The sequence below is a fragment of the Mytilus edulis genome, chromosome 2 (genome assembly GCF_963676685.1).
Source record: "Mytilus edulis chromosome 2, xbMytEdul2.2, whole genome shotgun sequence".
In the NCBI taxonomy this organism is placed as follows: domain Eukaryota; kingdom Metazoa; phylum Mollusca; class Bivalvia; order Mytilida; family Mytilidae; genus Mytilus; species Mytilus edulis.
In genome coordinates, this window is record NC_092345.1 from 40703043 (window position 1) to 40724402 (window position 21360).

At 32.8% G+C, this 21360-nt stretch overlaps 1 protein-coding gene across 2 annotated transcripts in view; it reads right to left on the reverse strand.

Moving 5' to 3' along the window:
• Nucleotides 1-315: 315 nt before the first annotated feature.
• LOC139510172 (angiotensin-converting enzyme-like) overlaps nt 316-21360 on the reverse strand; it is a 97590-nt gene continuing 76545 nt past the window's right edge. For both annotated transcript variants that reach the window (XM_071296527.1, XM_071296528.1), the window contains 5 exons: nt 14753-14851; nt 14097-14241; nt 13521-13619; nt 12754-12876; nt 316-1547 (listed from right to left, as the gene is read on the reverse strand). In XM_071296527.1, the coding sequence (XP_071152628.1) occupies nt 1265-1547; nt 12754-12876; nt 13521-13619; nt 14097-14241; nt 14753-14851 (749 nt within the window). In that variant the 3' untranslated portion in view covers nt 316-1264. The remainder of the gene's footprint in view (nt 1548-12753; nt 12877-13520; nt 13620-14096; nt 14242-14752; nt 14852-21360) is intronic.

Sequence of the window (21360 nt, forward strand, 5' to 3'; positions counted from 1 at the left end):
AACTCAAAGCCGAATATTCCAAAGCCAAGATATGAAGTGCATTATGACCAAATACAGATCTACAAAGTCCTACTTTATTGCCAAAAAAACCCATCTTAGGCCTAAACCTTTCGTTCTTAACGTTTTTTTTATTTTGTTTATTTAATTATTGATTATCTCTATGTATATTCATCCTCGTTGGTTTTTATTTATATTAATGTATAATAAACCACAAATTTGGACAGTTCTACCTTAGAACTGATTCTGACAGTTCAACACTATAACAACTTTAGGGTATTTTTTTAAACTCTGCAAGATACACATATACTATAGCAATGGGAAGTAGTCATTATTTAATCAATTTGTATATTGCTATTACAGTATAGGAACATATATTGATGTACTAATATCTAATTACATTCATTAAACAAAGGCAATCAAGGGTTATGTTTGTAACAAAGCTATTGCCTAGTAAATATAGAAAATGATTGGCTAAATTACAATAGAAATTTTCCTTAAGCATTGAATTATTTTATGATAAATATAACTATATAATTTGGCCGAATTCTAGTTGTATCAATATTTACAATTATCTAAGATTTTTGAAAATTATACTGATTACATTGCCATAAATGTTAGATTGAGTAATAAACTACTGTTCACATATCTGAGTCATTATTATCAATAAACAGAATTGTGATTGATAAGATGTTAAGGGGCTCGCGGGTGTAAATATATTTTTTTCAAATATTGGATTTCGCTATTTTTTTTCTATAAATGAACTTTACCTATATACTTTATAGAAAAATGAAATAAAAAAATGGGGTCACCGATCATTTAAGCTCACAACCTTCCTTCAAAAGAAGCATGCATTTTTGTTCAGGTATTTTTTCCTGTTGATTTAATAGAAGAAATAGAGGTAATATCGAAATAAAAAAAGAACCAAATTACAGAAATCGCTTAAATTTTACGATTTTTTATTTTATTTACAGCATATTTGAAAAAGTATTAAAAATATAGGTCACAGATGAGTTAAAAAAAAATATTTCAATTTTAATGCCCCCAAAATGCCAATTTTACATCTAAGGCAGATAACTTGGAGCTTTTTCAATAATATAAACATTTTGAAAGTCATCTTGGTAAAAAAATGATTTGTTTTGGTTGATTTTTGTGGAGCATATCATAGAGTAACAACTAATAGTGTGCTAAACATAATTTGTAACCAAAAAAAATTGCTTAAAATTTTGCTGAAAATTTTGTACACTCGAGCCTCCTTGACGCATCTTTACATACTCATCAACAAAAAGTTTGTTAAAGTAACAATTATTAAACACACAGTTTCTGTCGAAACAGAAAGACGAGCTTGGTTGTTTGTTTGATCTGGTGATGGAATATTGGAAGGACATTGTGCAGACCATCCAATGTTTTCTTCTTTATTCTGTTCCTTCAGCCAATCAATAAGAGGTGTGAAATATTGAATAATCGGCAGAGCGCTCATGTTTCTACCACCTGTCATTACTTGCATTGCATCCTGCCATTGTTTGGACGATCCTAATGCTAACATGTTCCTATATAATATAATAAGAACGGGCGTTTTAAGCTATATGGAAATAAAAAATCAATTTTGGTTAAAAATTATATTAAAAAAAAGCTAATCATTGCGAAAACGAAAATTATAAAATCAAGTAGGCTTGCAGCATCCATAATCCTGTGCGCTCTACTTATATTTTAAATTACAGCAGGTTAAACAAGTAATAATTTGTTTGTTTTCTTTCTTTCTTTCTTTATTTATATGCACAAGACATAAACATACACATAAAAGCTATTTACTCCTATCCGAAAGTTCTGGAGTTGCATGTAACTGTTTCATGATGATCCAGTTCAAGCTTTTTGTGGCACTGTTCAAACAATGTATTGTGCATATAAAATTTCATAGAGACATGTTTAAACAATCCGAGACAATTAAAACAAAGTATTTCTGTTGCCTTATTTTTTGTTTCAAGCATCAAAATCTCACAATATTCACTTTCTAAACTTTTCCTTCGCTCGGCACATTACCGGTGACCTTTATTTGTGTAGCACTTGACTCTAACTGGAAGTTGTCTAATTAACTGGGTTTTTTTTTCTGGAATGGACTAAACAGTGATAAGGTGAATCGCTGCGGATTATTTCTTTGAGTGGATATTCAAAAACATATTTATAAGTAATTTATAACAACAACTGTACGGACTTTATATACCCGAATGAATATATAATCCAATAGCTGCGTGAGATAGTATTTTTTTTTTAATGAATAATTGTTTTTTTTTTTTAAATCACCTGGAACATTTTAACTCTAAGCAGTCAAGTTCAACTGGCAGAGGGGTCCACGCTTCTAATTTACATATCTCAGATCAACTGCCCGTGAAAAAATACTCTCTACATATACCACTATTTATAAACCCTGCATCTGTTTTGAATCAGTTTTCCACACACCTTCAAACCTTGCATTTTCATCAGAAATACTGTGAAACTGTTTACTCGCGTAGTGGTATTAACCATATGTGGATTCTTAAAAATTCTAAAGAACTTCTAGACAATTTTAAATCTCGGTCTTTTTCTGAAATTAGTTCCATCAAAACTTTTGATTTTTCAACCCTGTATACCACCATTCCCCATGTGAAATTGAAAAATCGCCTAAAAGAAATAATCCACAATGCCTTTCAACATAAAAATGGTAGCATACGCTATAAATTTATTACTTTGGTATTTGATAAGGCATATTTCGTAAATAGTGACAAACAAAAAGGTAAAATATGCTACACAGAAGAACAAGTGGTCAGTATGCTGGAGGTTCTTATCGACAACATATTTGTTGAGTTTGGAGGTAGACTTTTCCAACAAATTGTCGGCATTCCTATGGAAACAAACTGTGCGCCTCTTCTTGCCGACCTCTTCTTATTTTCATATGAATCGGAGTTCCTCCAGACACTTGTAAAAAACAAGAGAATCAAAGAAGCCAGATTATTTAATTTCACTTTCAGATATATTGATGATGTTCTTTCCATAAACAATCCGAACTTTTCTGATTGGGTTCCATTAATATATCCCCCAGAACTAGAGATTAAAGAAACAACAGACACGGCTTCCTCCGCCTCATTTTTAGACTTATATCTCGAATCTGACTTACACAGTCATCTCAGTACCAGAATCTATGACAAAAGAGACGATTTTAATTTTGAAATTATAAATTTCCCCCACCTTAGTAGCAATATACCAACTTCACCTGCATACGGGATATATATTTCCCAACTTATTCGATATTCAAGAGCTTGCAGCTCCTACTCAGACTTTGTAAAACGTCATCAGTGTCTGAGTAGTTAGTTGATGAAACAGGGGTATGTCAAAGAACGTCTCGTTCTTTTTCTAAAAAAGTTCATCGGAAGGTACCAAGACCTTGTTGATAAATATTCCGTATCAACTTCTCAAATAATACACGATGGTCTTGATGTATAGATTCTGCGTACTGATGTTGTTTATCATCTTAACAACGTGTTTTATAGTTCTTTCATTTGTCTTTGTTCTATTATTAATATTACTTTTACTGTTGAATGGTTTCATGTGATATCCGTTTCACGTGGCTCGGTACTTATACATCTCGTCAATGTGTTTGTATTGGCTTTCATTTTTTTGTGGTTTGTTTTGTATTTGCGACTTTTTGTATTTCTTTTGTTCTTATAACGTGACTCTGTACTTTAAAAGATCCAGTCAATATGATATTGTTCTATTATATGTCATTATGATATATTTCTATTATGAATTACAATATACTTTGAACCACAAACGTCAAAATCATTCAATCGCGTAGTGGAATTAACTATATTTGGATTCTTATAAATTCTATATATAACTTTTGGACTAGTTTAAATCTCGGTCAATTTCTTAAATTTATTCTTACATACTTTTGATTTTTTAACCCTGTATGCTAACATTCCCATGAAAATTTAAAAATTGTTTGTACGCACATTGAACGACAAATTTATGTGACATATAAAATTTTCTGACGTCAGACACTCAAATCAATAAATGTGTTCGTAGATAGTAGATGTTTTTGTGTTCTGTTAAATTGTTCCTTTTAAAATTGTTAAACGATGATGACTGATGTACCCATATTTTGACTATTTTATTTATTGTGTCTGTTTATTTAACGCATCAATGTAAAAATATCGGAAATTGATGAGACTGTCATTAAAGTGAGAGGGTTAGCGCTATAGAACCAGGTTTAATCCACCATTTTCTACATTTGAAAATGCCTGTACCAAGTCAGGAATATGACAGTTCTTGTCCATTCGTTTTTGATGCGTTTTGTTTGATTTTGCCATGTGATTATGGACTTTCCCAATTGATCTTCCTCTAAGTTCAGTATTTTTGTGATTTTACTTTTTTTTTTTCATATAAAATCAAAGAGGCCTTTTCAAGAATATGAATCATTGTGTTTATAAAATATGAATGAACAAAAATGAGAATGAAAATGGGGAATATGTCAAACAGACAACAACCCGAGCAAAGAGCAAATTTGTTTTGATGCAAACCTTGACGTTCTTTTTGTTATATTTTACTTATTATAAAGAATTGGAAATTTTGCTTGAAGCTTACTATTTTCAAATTTTGATCAATTATTTATTTATTATATTAAACTTATTATTTTCAAATTTAGACTAATTATTTATCTATTTAGCAATGGCATTTCAGTCTATAACAAAAAATTGCCAGGAATTTCAAATAGCTCTGTCTTTTAAATTGTAGATTTTCAAAAATCTTCAGCAAAATGTTGTAGTCGGCTAATGAATAGAATTCGATTTACAGTGAGTTGCTTATAGGTGTTACTGTAAAAGTTTACCTATAGCTCAACCTGTTTTTAAAATTGACAATACAATAGGGACATTTAAATTGACCAGTTGGTATTGTTAGATTTAAATCTACCTTGATGCTACCTGTAAAAAAATTTATTCACCTAACCCAAAGTTTCAGCATGCTTTTTTCATGAACTTTTTCTTACCAAGGATTATTCTATTGAGAGATTTTTATTTTACTGTCATTCAAAATATTAGGAGTTATCAAGCCAAACAAGAATGACTATATCATATATGTTATTTTCTTGCAGTTTATTTAAAATTGCATGGCCTAAAATGCACTACATTTCATCGTAATGTTTGCATAGCCACTACTAGCAGTGTTTAATACCCTAAATAATCCAGTCGTAATATTTCACTCACTTTATGAAACATCAAAATCATATTTGAATAAACAATTTCATTTATTTTTTTACACTGATATTTGACATCTCATCCAGAATTCCAAAGTTTTTAAATAATTCCCAATTTTATTCATTTTTCACTACTTCACTAGATTTTTTTCTAAATCCATAGTATAAATTCTGATTAACTTCCCATGATATACATCCTAATTTAACAGGTGCAGAATCTATACATAATTCAGAATCTTGTAAATTTTTTTATCATTTCCATTACTATATTCCAAAAAGTTATCCTCACTTTACAAATATTTTGTAATATTTTATTTATATTTTTACTATATATCACTTGATTTTTCTATATCCACAGTAAACATTTTATTTCATTTCCTATTATAAATTTCCAAATCAAACAATATTTGATCCAGAATTTTATAATGACTATTTCCAATTTCACATTCACTTAAAACATTTCCCCACGTTAGGAATATTTTAGAATATTTTACTTTCATTTTTCACTTTATCACTAGATTAGACTATATCCACTGCATTAATTCAACATTTTATTTCATTTCCAAGATCCCATTTAAATGGTAAATCATCTTAAGTTTGTAATTGATCCCAAATTAATAATGAATGTTTTTAAAATCACATTTAAAGCCACAGAAACATGTTGAATGAACTCACACTATATCTCCTACTTGAATTCCAGTTTTGAAATTTTTTAATCTTTAACATAACTAAATCCCATCGTATGAAAATTTGAATTTCCTTGAGCAAACACAGCATTTTATGCACAAAAGTCCCACTAATATTATAATAGATTTCAAAGAAAAAACACAGCAAGGTATACTCCAAACTTATTTTCGAATTTTACATGTACAACATCATATGTAAGCCCCACAAAACAGTTTGAATGAATTATTTCCTCCTTGATGTCCTTCATGACATTAAAATCTTGAAAAAACCACATCACATTTTAAGAAGCAAAATTGCTATAAAAATCTATGAAGTGAATTCAAATAAAATAAATCCAATATTGTATGCACAATGACACCAAAAGATTTCAAACATTGCAAATAATAATCCAAAATGAGAATCTTGAAGGGACATGTGAATAAATGAACAACATATCCATCTGAAAATTTAAACTGTAAACACCTGAACAGCTATTTATTGTTTCACTGGCAGCTGGACAATACTATATATAAGGGTTAGAATTTTAAAGAAGCATTTAGTGTGTAAAAACAGTTTAATTTTCAAACATAGTAATACATGTTTAATTTAATCTTTTACTGATTTAGAATTTTAGGTAAAAAATAGATAAATTATATATATCAGGGATTTAAAACAATGAAAACCAAAACTATTTTCTTCCCTATCAATTTTTTAATAGAATAATCCTAGGTTAGAAAAAGTTCAGGAAAAAAGCATGCTGAAAATTTGGGTTAGGTGAATAAAAATCTTTACAGGTAGCATCAAGGTAGATTTAAATCTAACAATACCAACTGGTCAATTTAAATGTCCCTATTGTGTTGTCAATTTTAAAAACAGGTTGAGCTATAGGTAAACTTTTACAGTAACACCTATAAGCAACTCACTGTAAATAATGAAGTTAAATTAAATTTCGTATTTGTGTTCACTAAGTCTTCCTTGCTCGTGACGACGGTGAATGTACATTTTTGTATAATTTCTCTGATCTAACAGCAATTATTATGACAAAAAAATGAATTTATGCCCTTAATAACTGCCATTACAAAGGCCTGATACATGTTTTTTGCTATTTTTTGCAACTTGGAATCTATAAATGGTTATCAAAGGTACCAGAATTATAATTTAGTACGCCAGACGCGCGTTTCGTCTACATAAGACTCATCAGTGACGCTTATATCAAAATATATAAAAATAGATATAATACTAACAAAAATACAGAACTCCATAGAAAATTCAAAACGGAAAGCCATTTTAAAATGGCAAGCCCTTTATCAAATGGCGATAAATCATAACACATCAAACGAATGGAAAACAACTTTCATATTCCAGACTTGATACAGGCATTTTCTTATGTAGAAAATGGGTGTTAAACATTGTGGTTTTATAGCTAGCTAAATATCTCACTTGTATGAAAGTCGCATAGAATTCCATTATATTGACAGCAATGTGTTTGTAAAACAAACAGACATAAAAGATACAAAGTCTGAGTAGCAGCTGCAAGCTCTTGAATACCGAATGATTTGGGAAATATATATCCCATCTACAGGTGAAGATGGTAAATTGTTGCTAAGGTGGAGGAAATTTATAATGAAGACCGTCTCATTTGTCTAGATTATGGTACTGACTGTTGAAATTATGTTTAAAAAGAGACAGGAAGCAGTGTCTCTTGTTTCTTTATTTTCTAGTACTGAGTGATAAATTAATGGAACCCAATCAAAAGAGTTTGGATTGGTTATGGAAAGAACATCATCAATATGACTTAATGTGAAATTAAATTATGTGGCACCTTTGATCTTCTTGGTTTTGACAAGTGTTTGAAGAAAATCCGACAAGTATGAAAATAAGCAGCGGTCGTCAAGCATTGCCAACAGTTTATTTTCTTACCAGAACAATTAATAAAGTCGCAACCGCAATGCATAAAAAGTTAAAACAGTAAGGCCAAATTTTTTATAGGTTTTTTTGGCAGGAAACACGATTTTAAGATAGTATCTAAAAAGTGAATGGCCAAGGACGTAAATTTCTAATTTTACAGGACGTCAACATTTTCGCATATTCTGGCCTCTAAATAATGGAATTATGTATGAAATTATGAAAGACTACGGAAGGAAAGTCAATTTGCTGTGGGGCATAGACATTGTTTGTAACTATCATTAATAGGTTGAAATAAGCAAAACATTTATTTGTGATTCAAATTTTTATCTTCATAACACAAAATGATATATTCCATTTAGTGCTAAAAAAGTTTTTGGGCGTCATGAAATTACTGCAATCCCAATTCTTGCTTACTAAGCAGCCACTCAGAACAGCTCATACAGTTGCCAAACAGATACATTTTTAACTCGATCGATTTATTAATTTCGAACAGCGGTATGCTACTGTTGCCTTTATTAAGCTATTCTACACTAAAACTAGAGGCTCTCAAGAGCCTGTATCGCTCCCCTGATTCTACTTGGGTTTTTGAAATCATATGAAAAAATATAAAATTTGGCTAAAAGTGACAACACAACCTCATTGATAAGGAAAGGAACATGTTTAATTTCATTCAAAAGTCCCCCACTGGCGGCCATCTTGGATGGCGGATCGGCTACAAAGTAACAACACTTGGTCAGCACCTCATAAGGAACATTCATGCCATGTTTGGTTTTATTCCATTCAGTGGTTCTCTAAAAGAAGTCATTTGTATGCATTTCCCATGGGGTCCTATGTTAAACTAAGTCCCCTGCTGGCGGCCATCTTGGATGATGGATCTGCTACAAAGTAACAACACTTGGTCAGTACCTCATAAGGAACATTCATGCAATGTTTAGTTTTATTCCATTCAGTGGTTCTCTAAAAGAAGTCATTTGTATGCATTTCCAATAGGGTCCTATGTTAAACTAAGTCCCTGCTGGCGGCCATCTTGGATAATGGATCGGCTACAAAGTAACAACACTTGGTCAGCACCACATTAGGAACATTCATGCCATGTTTGATTTCATTCCATTCAGTGGTTCTCTAAAAGAAGTCATTTGTATGCATTTCCCATAGGGTCCTATGTTAAACTAAGTCCCATGCTGGCGGCCATCTTGGATGATGGATGGGCTACAAAGTAACAAAACATGGTCAGCACGGCATAAGGAACATTCATGCAATGTTTGGTTTCATTCCATTCAGTTGTTCTCTAAAAGAAGTCATTTGTATGCATTTCCCATAGGGTCCTATGTTAAACTAAGTCCCCCGCTGGCGTCCATCTTGGATAATGGATCGGCTACAAAGTAACAACACTTGGTCAGCACCACATTAGGAACATTCATGCCATGTTTGATTTCATTCCATTCAGTGGTTCTCTAAAAGAAGTCATTTGTATGCATTTCCCATAGGGTCCTATGTTAAACTAAGTCCCCCGCTGGCGGCCATCTTGGATGATGGATTGGCTACAAAGTAACAACACTTGGTCAGCACTCCATAAGTAACATTCATGCTATGTTTGGTTTCATTCCATTTAGTGGTTCTCTAGAAGAAGTCATTTGTATGCATTTCCCATAGGGTCCTATGTTAAACTAAGTCCCCCGCTGGCGGCCATCTTGGATGATGGATCGGCTACAAAGTAACAACACTTGGTCAGCACTCCATAAGGAACATTCATGCTATGTTTGGTTTCATTCCATTTAGTGGTTCTCTAGAAGAAGTCATTTGTATGCATTTCCCATAGGGTCCTATGTTAAACTAAGTCCCCCGCTGGCGGCCATCTTGGATGATGGATCGGCTACAAAGTAACAACACTTGGTCAGCACCCCATAAGGAACATTCATGCTATGTTTGGTTTTATTCCATTCAGTGGTTCTCTAAAAGAAGTCATTTGTATGCATTTCCAATAGGGTCCTATGTTAAACTAAGTTCCCGGCTGGCGGCCATCTTGGATGATGGATCGGCAACAAAGTAACAACACTTGGTCAGCAACTCATAAGGAACATTCATGCCATGTTTGGTTTCATTCAATTCAGTGGTTCTCTAAAAGAAGTCATTTGTATGCATTTCCCATAGGGTCCTATGTTAAACTAAGTCCCCGGCTAGCAGCCATCTTGGATGATGGATCGGCAACAAAGTAACAACACTTGGTCAGTACCTCATAAGGAACATTCATGCCATGTTTGGTTTCATTCCATTCAGTGGTTCTCTAAAAGAAGTCATTTGTATGCATTTCCCGTAGGGTCCTATGTTAAACTAAGTCCCCCGCTGGCGGCCATCTTGGATGATGGATCGGCTACAAAGTAACAACACTTGGTCAGCACCCCATAAGGAACATTCATGCTATGTTTGGTTTTATTCCATTCAGTGGTTCTCTAAAAGAAGTCATTTGTATGCATTTCCAATAGGGTCCTATGTTAAACTAAGTTCCCGGCTGGCGGCCATCTTGGATGATGGATCGGCAACAAAGTAACAACACTTGGTCAGCAACTCATAAGGAACATTCATGCCATGTTTGGTTTCATTCAATTCAGTGGTTCTCTAAAAGAAGTCATTTGTATGCATTTCCCATAGGGTCCTATGTTAAACTAAGTCCCCGGCTAGCAGCCATCTTGGATGATGGATCGGCAACAAAGTAACAACACTTGGTCAGTACCTCATAAGGAACATTCATGCCATGTTTGGTTTCATTCCATTCAGTGGTTCTCTAAAAGAAGTCATTTGTATGCATTTCCCGTAGGGTCCTATGTTAAACTAAGTCCCCCGCTGGCGGCCATCTTGGATGATGGATCGGCTACAAAGTAACAACACTTGGTCAGCACCTCATAAGGAACATTCATGCCATGTTTGGTTCCATTCCATTCAGTGGTTCTCTAGAAGAAGTCATTTGTATGCATTTCCCATAGGGTCCTATGTTAAACTAAGTCCCCCGCTGGCGGCCATCTTGGATGATGGATCGGCTACAAAGTAACAACACTTGGTCAGCACTCCATAAGGAACATTCATGCTATGTTTGGTTTCATTCCATTTAGTGGTTCTCTAGAAGAAGTCATTTGTATGCATTTCCCATAGGGTCCTATGTTAAACTAAGTCCCCCGCTGGCGGCCATCTTGGATGATGGATCGGCTACAAAGTAACAACACTTGGTCAGCACCCCATAAGGAACATTCATGCTATGTTTGGTTTTATTCCATTCAGTGGTTCTCTAAAAGAAGTCATTTGTATGCATTTCCAATAGGGTCCTATGTTAAACTAAGTTCCCGGCTGGCGGCCATCTTGGATGATGGATTGGCAACAAAGTAACAACACTTGGTCAGCAACTCATAAGGAACATTCATGCCATGTTTGGTTTCATTCAATTCAGTGGTTCTCTAAAAGAAGTCATTTGTATGCATTTCCCATAGGGTCCTATGTTAAACTAAGTCCCCGGCTAGCAGCCATCTTGGATGATGGATCGGCAACAAAGTAACAACACTTGGTCAGTACCTCATAAGGAACATTCATGCCATGTTTGGTTTCATTCCATTCAGTGGTTCTCTAAAAGAAGTCATTTGTATGCATTTCCCATAGGGTCCTATGTTAAACTAAGTCCCCCGCTGGCGGCCATCTTGGATGATGGATCGGCTACAAAGTAACAACACTTGGTCAGCACCTCATAAGGAACATTCATGCCATGTTTGGTTCCATTCCATTCAGTGGTTCTCTAGAAGAAGTTCAAAATGTAAATTGTTAACGACGACGACGACGGACGACGACGACGGACGACGACGACGGACGACGGACGCCAAGTGGTGAGAAAGGCCCTTCGGGCCAGGTGAGCTAAAAATTAAAGAAGAATGAGTCTGTGTATTCGACATGCCCTCGCTCAAAACTAGATTTTCAAACTAAAGGACGGAAGGACGGACGGAAAGAACGACGGAAGGAAAGTCAATTTGCTCTGGGGCATAAACATTGTTTGTTGCTATCATTACTAGGTTGACATAACATAACTCTGAATGATACAAACTATTTAAAGGTAATAATGCACATGGGATTCATGCATATAAGAAGCTCAAATACTATTATTTCAACCTGAATTTTAATTGCCAGAATGAGAAAAACTCTATCGGTTTTTTTCTTGTTATTTGTAATGTTATGACGAACATTAAAAGAAATAAAAGATGTCAAATATGCATAGATAATTACAAAGTAAGTAAATCGATTAATCAAAAGTTCAAGAATTTCAAGTGTTTCTCTGCAGAAATTTTGGTTTTCTTGACTTGGTTGCTTCAACTGCATTGTGCATTAACAATGAAGGTATACAAAAAAATATATACAAGACACTAAAAATGTTCTTTGTGCTGTGAAAAGTAGGACACTCCTTCAAAATACACTATTTTCTATTAAAAATATCTACATGTTGCAGTTACAAATTCACAATTTATTTCTTTATTTTGATTAAAATATTTTCGAAATTTGGACTTCTTACATTTGTAATTGAAATGTAAGTGTTTTAATTACAGAACCTATATATATATATTGCTTGTTTAGTACAGCTACACGTACCAATTAAATTGCATAATAGAAACTGAAAGATAAATATGTATTATGACCAATTCTATTCCAAATCTACTTGACCATGATGTTGCATTAACATATTATTATGGTAGATGTGCCACATAATATTCTTGTTAAGGCATTCGGAAAACCAGAGTGCTATTTTAGTAATTTTAGTTTAATATTATCTGTCACACAACTTTTTGTTTTTGTTGAAACCTACAGGCAACCTCACTCGACCTTGTCTCGTCAGGTTAAGTCTGAGGCTTTCAACAAAAGTTATGGTATAAGTTGACGAACCACCGACAAAACTATCAAAAAGACATGAAATATCTATAACTTACCTCAATTTTGCTCCAGCTGTTTTATTCTTGTATATATCACATCTATGAAGTTGACCTTTATAGCCTATTTCATCACATAATGCTTTATGCCATTGAAATTGTACCACAAAACTGACGAAATACCTAAACAATAAATGTATCATCATAATCATGTACAAAAATGAAAATAACTCGTTAGATAACTTAAATGCGTTCGAAGCGTTTTTCTGGATTTACTTTCATCATGAAAGCTCAAAGCCGAATGTTTAAAAGCCAAGGGTTTATAAGAACCGAAACATGAATAGCTACATGACAAAATTATATAACCCAATAAAATAGCCCGATTCATCTAAGCCGAAATTGGCCTTGAAACCTTAGTTTCTTTGTAACTTTAAAATCTATGAACTGACAGTTTTAGAAAGGATTGTTATAAATCATGTCAGTACCGAAGTACTGACTACTGAGCTGATGATACACTCGGGATATTTTTGAATGTTATATATAAAACGGAAAATGTACGACACATTGTGGTAATAGTGGGGTAATAGTGTTTAATCTTTTGTATATCCTTAAGCAAATGTTTGTTTTGCAAACTATGTTTTAATCTATATAGTATTAGTATACGACATACACAGATCACAGAACTCATTTTTTTCGACAAGCAGTCATAAGACATTTGGTAAGCGTATTCAATAATGTATTTACGGGCAATTGAAATAATTCACAAGCACGTTTAATCTGTTATGATAACAAACAATGACGATACTGTTGAAATGCTATCAGATTACCTGATATAAGGTGTGTTTCCAGGTATATGGTATTTTGCACCAGGGTCAAAATCTTGTTCTGTCCGCTGAACTGGAGGTGAAATACCTTGATAGCCACACCTTGTACATACAAAAATATAAACATATACAGTTTATGTCAAAATAATCCGTTATGATTTATATTCATCCATATTAGTTAATAATTTGTTTTAAATTTTAAATGTAAAGCTAGCCTAATTTTGTTTTAGGTAAATTGAAGCATCTGTTTTTACATTAATTCGAAATGAAAATAACATGAAACATTTGATCCGCTTGTGGTTTATTAATAAAGATTAAAATTCTCTGAAACGTTTTAAAAATTGAAAATAATATTTTATAAATTGTATGCGTCGAAAGCACTGTTATCGATTTATCTTCATCCAAAGCCAAACAATTTACAACCAAACATGAACAGATAATAAGAGAAATGGGAGGCATGTTATAATCTTAGTTTTGTAACAAGGAATTAGAATAAGCATTAGTTTCAAGAAAATTATCAAAATTTTACACGTTACGATAAATTAAATAAATTTGGTAAATGTCAATTTACAAAAATACCTAAGATTCCACCAATTTGCATTGTAATTATTAGGTGTTGTCTCTCTTCGAAACACACTCCATCTCCACTGATCAATGAGGTATCCAAAGGGCAGGAACGCAATTTTTTCCAGCGCCATTTGCATCAAAAAATTAATATCACTCTCTGAAAACAGATACACGTATTGTTTGGCGTTGTATTATGAGGTAGGAGCAAAAGTTGGAGAAAACGGACTAAAGTAAAAGTAGTATACTCTCATTTAAATTGTTTTACATTTGTCATTTAGGGGCTCGACTATGCGGTATTGGGTTTTGTTCACTATTGAAGATTGTATGGTGACCTATAGTTCTTATTGTATTAACTTTCAGCCTAATTATATAAAAATAATATAATCTGAAGCCAGATGAAGCGAGATGATGTATCAAATATTTTTTCAGTTATACGTTTTCAAGGCGGAATAGTCCACTCAAACACGCCTGAACTTTTTTTCTCAACTTTCTCTTTCCGATGAAATTATTGCTTATTTTGGGGATTTCCCCGCAAAACAATGCCAACAGGAGCAAATATGCATTCAACAACCCAACTAATAACAGGTTTTAATGATTTTGTTGTTATCAAATGATTCTCATTGATGGTAACTTTTATCACATGATAAAATAAAATAAAATAAACGTACCTTTATCGTTTGGGATCGAATCTAATAAGCCTATGGCGTGCATGTGCTCGGGGGTCTGGAATGACAAACTCACAATATCTGCCATACCTTCATGGAACCCTGGGAAATTTTATATATTTAAGTGTCACAATTTAATTAAAAATATACGATTACAACCGAAAAAAAGAAGTTTTATTTAATGAACTAAAGGATTCAAATATATGAACAAACATTATAAGTTGAAATACTTAATCTCAAAATGCAAGTGCTTTTCAATTGAAATGATTCCATCAAATCAAAAAATGGTAATGCTTAAATAACGTTTTTGTGAATAAATAGAATTGAGAATGGAAATTGGGAATGTGTCAAAGAGACAACATCCCGACGAAAGAGATGACACCTGCCGAAAAGCCACCAATGGATCTTCAACACAGTGAGAAAATATCGCACCCGGAGGCAGTCTTCAGCTGGCCCATAAACAAAATTGTGTACTAGTTAAGTGAAAATAACAGAGTGTCCCAACTTTGGACAGGCGAAAAAATTTGGCGAGATTAAATATGTTTTGTGAGATATCAACCCTTCCCATATACCTCTAGCTAATGTAGAATAAACAAACACACAATAAAACGTATATTAAAACTCAGTTTAATAGAAGTCCGAGTCCGATGTCAGGAAAGGTTAAAAAAAACTAAAACTAAGCAAACATGAATGATACATGAATAAACAAAGAACTACTAGCTGTCACTGACATACCAGCTCCATATCTCGATTAAACTGACGGGAAGATATAAAAATCAAGCACCATTAGGGGTTTAGTCTCATACCATCATATACTATATGAGAAGAGCATAAATAGAATCATGCCAACAACTGGTCTTAGAATAAATGTGTTTATTTCAGATGCATATACCCTATGAGTAAGTCAATATTAATACCAAAATATGCCAGATTAACTTAATTATATTATCAAATAGGCAACAAATACAGAGAAATATTTGACGCGACTTATACCAAACGATGAATTTGATACAGGTATTTGACAATATGCGTAATTCGTGTCACTATCTTAACTACAACGCTATTTTTGATCATGAAATCAGCCAAATACTGTACGAATAAAATGTACACACATAATTTTTGCTTTATTCAGTCAATTTTTTCTCAACGGTAACAAAGCTGGTCGTCGAAATCAACATTATTTTGAATTTTGAAACAGTAGTCTACAACTCCGACAATGCAGTACAAATATATTTGATGTTGGTAAAGACGGCAACAGTGTCTAAAAACTTTGACACTGTCATTTCATTACTTACATTGTCGTAAAAAGTAAAATCACAAAAATCACAAGCATCGCTGTGCAATAGAACAGTTAATTGGATACTAGTTGTAGTCAACCACTGAACTACAGTGTCCAGATTTTAGACAGACACAATGTGGCGGGGTTATACATGTTTGTAAGTGCGCAAATCTCCCCTAACCTTTGAAGGTGGTGCAACATAGAACAAATTATAAAAATCTGTTGAAAAAGGCTTAACTACATACTGGACGTGGACGGATACTTACATATCCCCAAAACAAAAACAAAACACTAAGTACAGACCTCATAGTATTCGCAGTTACTGGCAGCTAGTGCAAAGCCAATGAAAACTTATGAAAAAAATATGTTTCTAAAACTAAAATATCAATTAGATCACATCCGACATCCTATGGATTCAGTGCAAAGATGTCATTAATAGTTAGAGAAAAACATGTTTTTTACAATGCCAAACTATAGACATCGACTGACTGAAGTAACTTGAAAGTGCATGTGTGTAATATTTAGCATGGTTTTAATTTACTGATAACAAATCTGTACTCGTACATATAAAAACAAAATTCAAAGATTACTATAAACGAAATCCCAGACTTAATAATTAACAAGTAATACATAGATGAGGCTCATTAAAATAAAAATAAACATCATTACAGACACGAGCATAGCGGACGAGTTGAAATACATAACCACCGCAAGACGATGCTAAAGGAACGTTACTGTCCAAAAAAGCAAAACAATAGAGTAGGGAAAGAAAAATCATTCCTTTAATCTTTGTGTATGTGTAGAGTTTCTGGTGTAATACTGAAATATCTAAATCTAGGAAAGGACCGTCAATACGGTTGATATATGATTAATTTAGAGTACATTCCTTTTGTTCAATTTTCAAATAATTATTCTGATTGAATTTGTTTTGAAAGCCTGTAAAATAAAGATTTGACGACAAGTTTCACATACAAATACACTTAATATTATCAATGATCCATGTACATGAGATTAAAGTCAGATGAACCCTGTCAGACATACATGTACACCTTACAAACATACTAAACGCCAACAATGTTTGACCTATTTAAAATATTATGGTATCTGACAAACAGAGTTAATTCCAAAAATAGAACATTGAACAATGAGCCGCAAAGTTCGAGGTTAAGGTGCAATGAACTCTGTCAGACAATGTAATCATCATGCAGTCATTTCATACACCAACTATAGTTAATTTACCTAATAAAAATAGTATTTGATAAATAGACAAAACTACAACCACTAAACATTGACCAATCAACCATGAAATGTGGTCGAATCACGATTTACTTAAACACTGTTTGACAGACATGTGAACCTTGCAAAGATCCAATACACTAAATAAAGTTTATCTTATTACTCTTACCTAGCGAGTTATTCACAGGACAAATATTTTTTATGCAGTCCCTGAACCATGAAAATAAAGTTAAAAACAATGAACATATGACACACAGACACTGTAAAAAAATGCATCTGCAGAAAAAGTATGAAACATCCATGTCTCCTTTCGCCTCAAATATATAGCTTGATTCAAATACTTTACGCCGCCAACGCCGCACAGTAATCTTTAATAGTTATCCCACAAGGACGCGGTGTGTCAGTGTAAGATCACCCCGATGGCCGGAGGCCAGAGGGTGATCTAACACTGACACACCAAGTCCGAATGGGATAACTATTTTACATCCCAGCTGTTTTAGATTAGACGGAAAACCATTTACAATTCATAAAATCTAGTTTAGAATGCCACACAACCATAATATACTTTATATATTACTATATGATGTATGCCAGACTCGCGTTTCGTCTACATAAGACTCATCAGTGACGCTCAGATCAAATTTCAAATGGTTATAAAGCCTAACAAGTACAAAGTTGAACAGCATTGAGGACCCAGAATTCCAAAAAGTTGTGCCAAATACGGCTAAGGTAATCTATTCCTTGGATAAGAAAATCCTTAGTTTTTTCGAAAATATCAAAGTTTTTGTAACAGGAAATTTATAAAAATGAACATAAAATTGATATTCATGGTAACACCAAAGTGCTGACTACTGATAATTTAATATCATATCAAAAAGTTAAATTACTTAATACAGTATTTCATTGAAAATTCAAAATGGAAAATCTAAAGCTCAAACACATCAAATGAATGGATAACAACGGACTTAGTACAGGCATTACCTTATGAAGAACATTTTTTTAAATAGAATCTTTTCTAAAACATTCTGCAGTTATAATGTTTACATATTTACATCATTTAAATGTTTGGTTTTTTTTTAAATTCATTGTAATCAGATGTTATAATTATTACTTGCCAATGTAATGTAATTTAATCAGCTACTTTGAGAAATGATGTAATCATTAATTTAATGTACTCGTACAATTGACGAAGTATTTGTAATTTTATCAATTACATTGAAAGTAATCGAACCGATCCCTGACTGAAGCTATCGGAATTATTCACCATATCAGAGGGATACAAAACCAATGAATATTATAACAAACTAGATATAGATTATAGACACTTAAAAAAAAATATACACAAATAAACTACTTCTTCGTTGTAAAGAAATATAATACTTCTCAAAGTTAACGTATTCTGCGAAGGAAACCAAAAAAGTACCAGGATTATAATTTAGTACGCCAGACGCGCGTTTGGTCTTCATAAGACGCATCAGTGACGCTGATATCAAAATAGTTATAAAGCCAAACAAGTACAAAGTTGAAGAGCATTGATTATCCAAAATTCCAAAAAGTTGTTCCTTTTATATATACAATGTTATGAAAAATACATAGATTTCTGAACATGATTCAATATTCTAATCTAAATCATTTTAACATTACAAGTTTAGTTTCAGATGATAACACAAACAATCTTGGATCCACAAAAAAAATATAATAACCCCCCCCCCCCCCCCCCCGAAATATATATATATATTTTACGAAAAAAAATGATTTCAACAAGAAACAGACAACAATATTTCCCTGGGAAACGATACATATTCAACTGGTATTCATGAAAAGTTTCCAATGCAAAAAAGTAAGAAGGTTCATTTTTGGGCATAAATTATTTCCGGTATTTTGCACCATAAACCTTAAAGTTTCCCATGGAAATGTTCCTTATACATGGTTTCCAAAAGAAATGAATTGACGACAATTTTAGTCAGTTGCGTTTTGGAAACCGTGATGTTGGATTGGGAAACCCAGATAACGAATCATTTTCATTTATTTTGTGTCCCTTTATCATGTTAATGTTACTGTAGCTTTCAAATGTTAATTGGGTATTTAAGAACAAAAATGTATTAAAAAAAAAACGTGTTTAACCGATTAAAGTAAAAATAAATGTTGGCAAATAATAATTTCCATATGAAAATGGTAACTAATTACACCATGACCGCATTTTATCAATGGCAAGTATTGCGAAACATAAAGTTATTTACACGGTCATCTCAGTAGCAGAATCTATGACAATCAAGACGATTTTAATTTTGAAATTATCAATTTCCCCCACTATAGACCAACTTCACCTGCATATTGGTATTCAAGAACTTGCAGCTCTTACGCAGACTTTTTAAAACGTCACCAGTGTCTGAGCAGAAAGTTGATAAACCAGGGGTATGTCAAAGAATGGTTCGTCATTTTTTCTAAAAAAAAAGGTTCATAGGAAGGTGCCAAGTCCTTGTTGATAAATATTCAATATCAACTTCACAGATAAATTGGAATAATACACGTCGGTCTTGAAGTATAGATTCTGTTAATCTTAATTACGTGTTTTATTATTCTTTCATTTGTCTTTATGAATACTACTTTTACTGTCTAGTCTGTTTTTATTGATATCCATTTGACGTGGCGCAGTACTTTTACATCCCTTCATTGTGTAATTGGTCTATGATAAAAACATTTCTGTATTATTGTTTATCCGTTTTGCTGGTGTGCTTTGTCTATATGCCATTTTGTGCTTTTTTGTTACATATTTATTTGTTTTTATAGTGGTTAAGATAATAACACAATGTTGATTTGCTGTGCCCCTGTTTGTGACATTATTACCTATTGTATCTGTTTGTTTTGTTTACACATTGTTGTCAATGTGGAGGAGTTTGATGCGAGTGTTATACAGGATAGAGTTTAGCTAGCTTTGAAACCAGGTTTAGTCCACAATTTTTTACATGGGAAATTGCCTGTGCCAATTCAGGAATGTGACAGTTGTAATCCATTGGTTTGGTGAGTTTTAACTTTTCATTTTGTCATTTGATTGGGAACTTTCCTTTTTGAATTTTCCTCGGAGTACAGTTTGTTTTTGGTTTTTTACTTTTTAATACGGGACCATTATAAATAAAAAAAAACAATTATCATGAAAAAAAATACAGGCGGGCACAACTTATTCGGGCCCGGCCAAGAAAGTGATACATATTTAACACAAACAAGTTGGGTAGAATGGGTGTAACTCCCATTGTTTATAGAATGTTTGGGTAATTTGGTATCATATGAGAGCTGAATTACAGGTTATCATTGAAGAACACTTGTTAACTTAAAATTGTAATTAATAAAAATAAATCATGATATTTAAAACATTTTGGCTGTTTGTCAGATCTGAATTACCTGTTTTTGGTACATCCGAAGTTCTGTGAACCAATACTTTCCTATATGCCACTAAAGGTATGTTGATTTTTTTCAGTACAAGCACCATTAAAGAAGACAACAGTAGTATACCGCTGTTCAAAAGTGATAAATTGATTGAGAGAAAACAAATTCGGGTTACACACTAAAACAGAGGGAAGCCCATCAACTATAAGAGGGGAAAAGTGTTACTTTGACATGCAATTATTGTCACTTTATTTCAACTTAAAAAAAGAACTGTGCCTGCTTGAAATTGCAGAATTTGACATAGAAAGCAATTGGACTATGAATCAGTGGTGTACTTCCAAAATATTAATGATGGCTGGTAGTTTTTACGGACCACTCTTATTTAATCTATCCACATTGGTCGAAGAAAAACATATAAGAAATATTTTTCATGTTTACTTTTCATAAAAATAGTTCTCGTTCAGTTTTACAATGAACAAATGCGTTCAAATATGAAAATAAGTTCTCAAATTCTAGTTCTTTCGATATGACAGGGGCTTATTAATTTGGTATCAAATATTGATGAAAAAAAAATGTAATTATAACTGGTTAATCAATAATGGCACCGTTATTGGTTGTTAAAGTCAGTCTTTTGATTATAGTTGGTTCATGAAATATTTCCTATGTTTAGTATGTTGATAAATGTATTAAGCAATGTTTTTTTTCATAATGA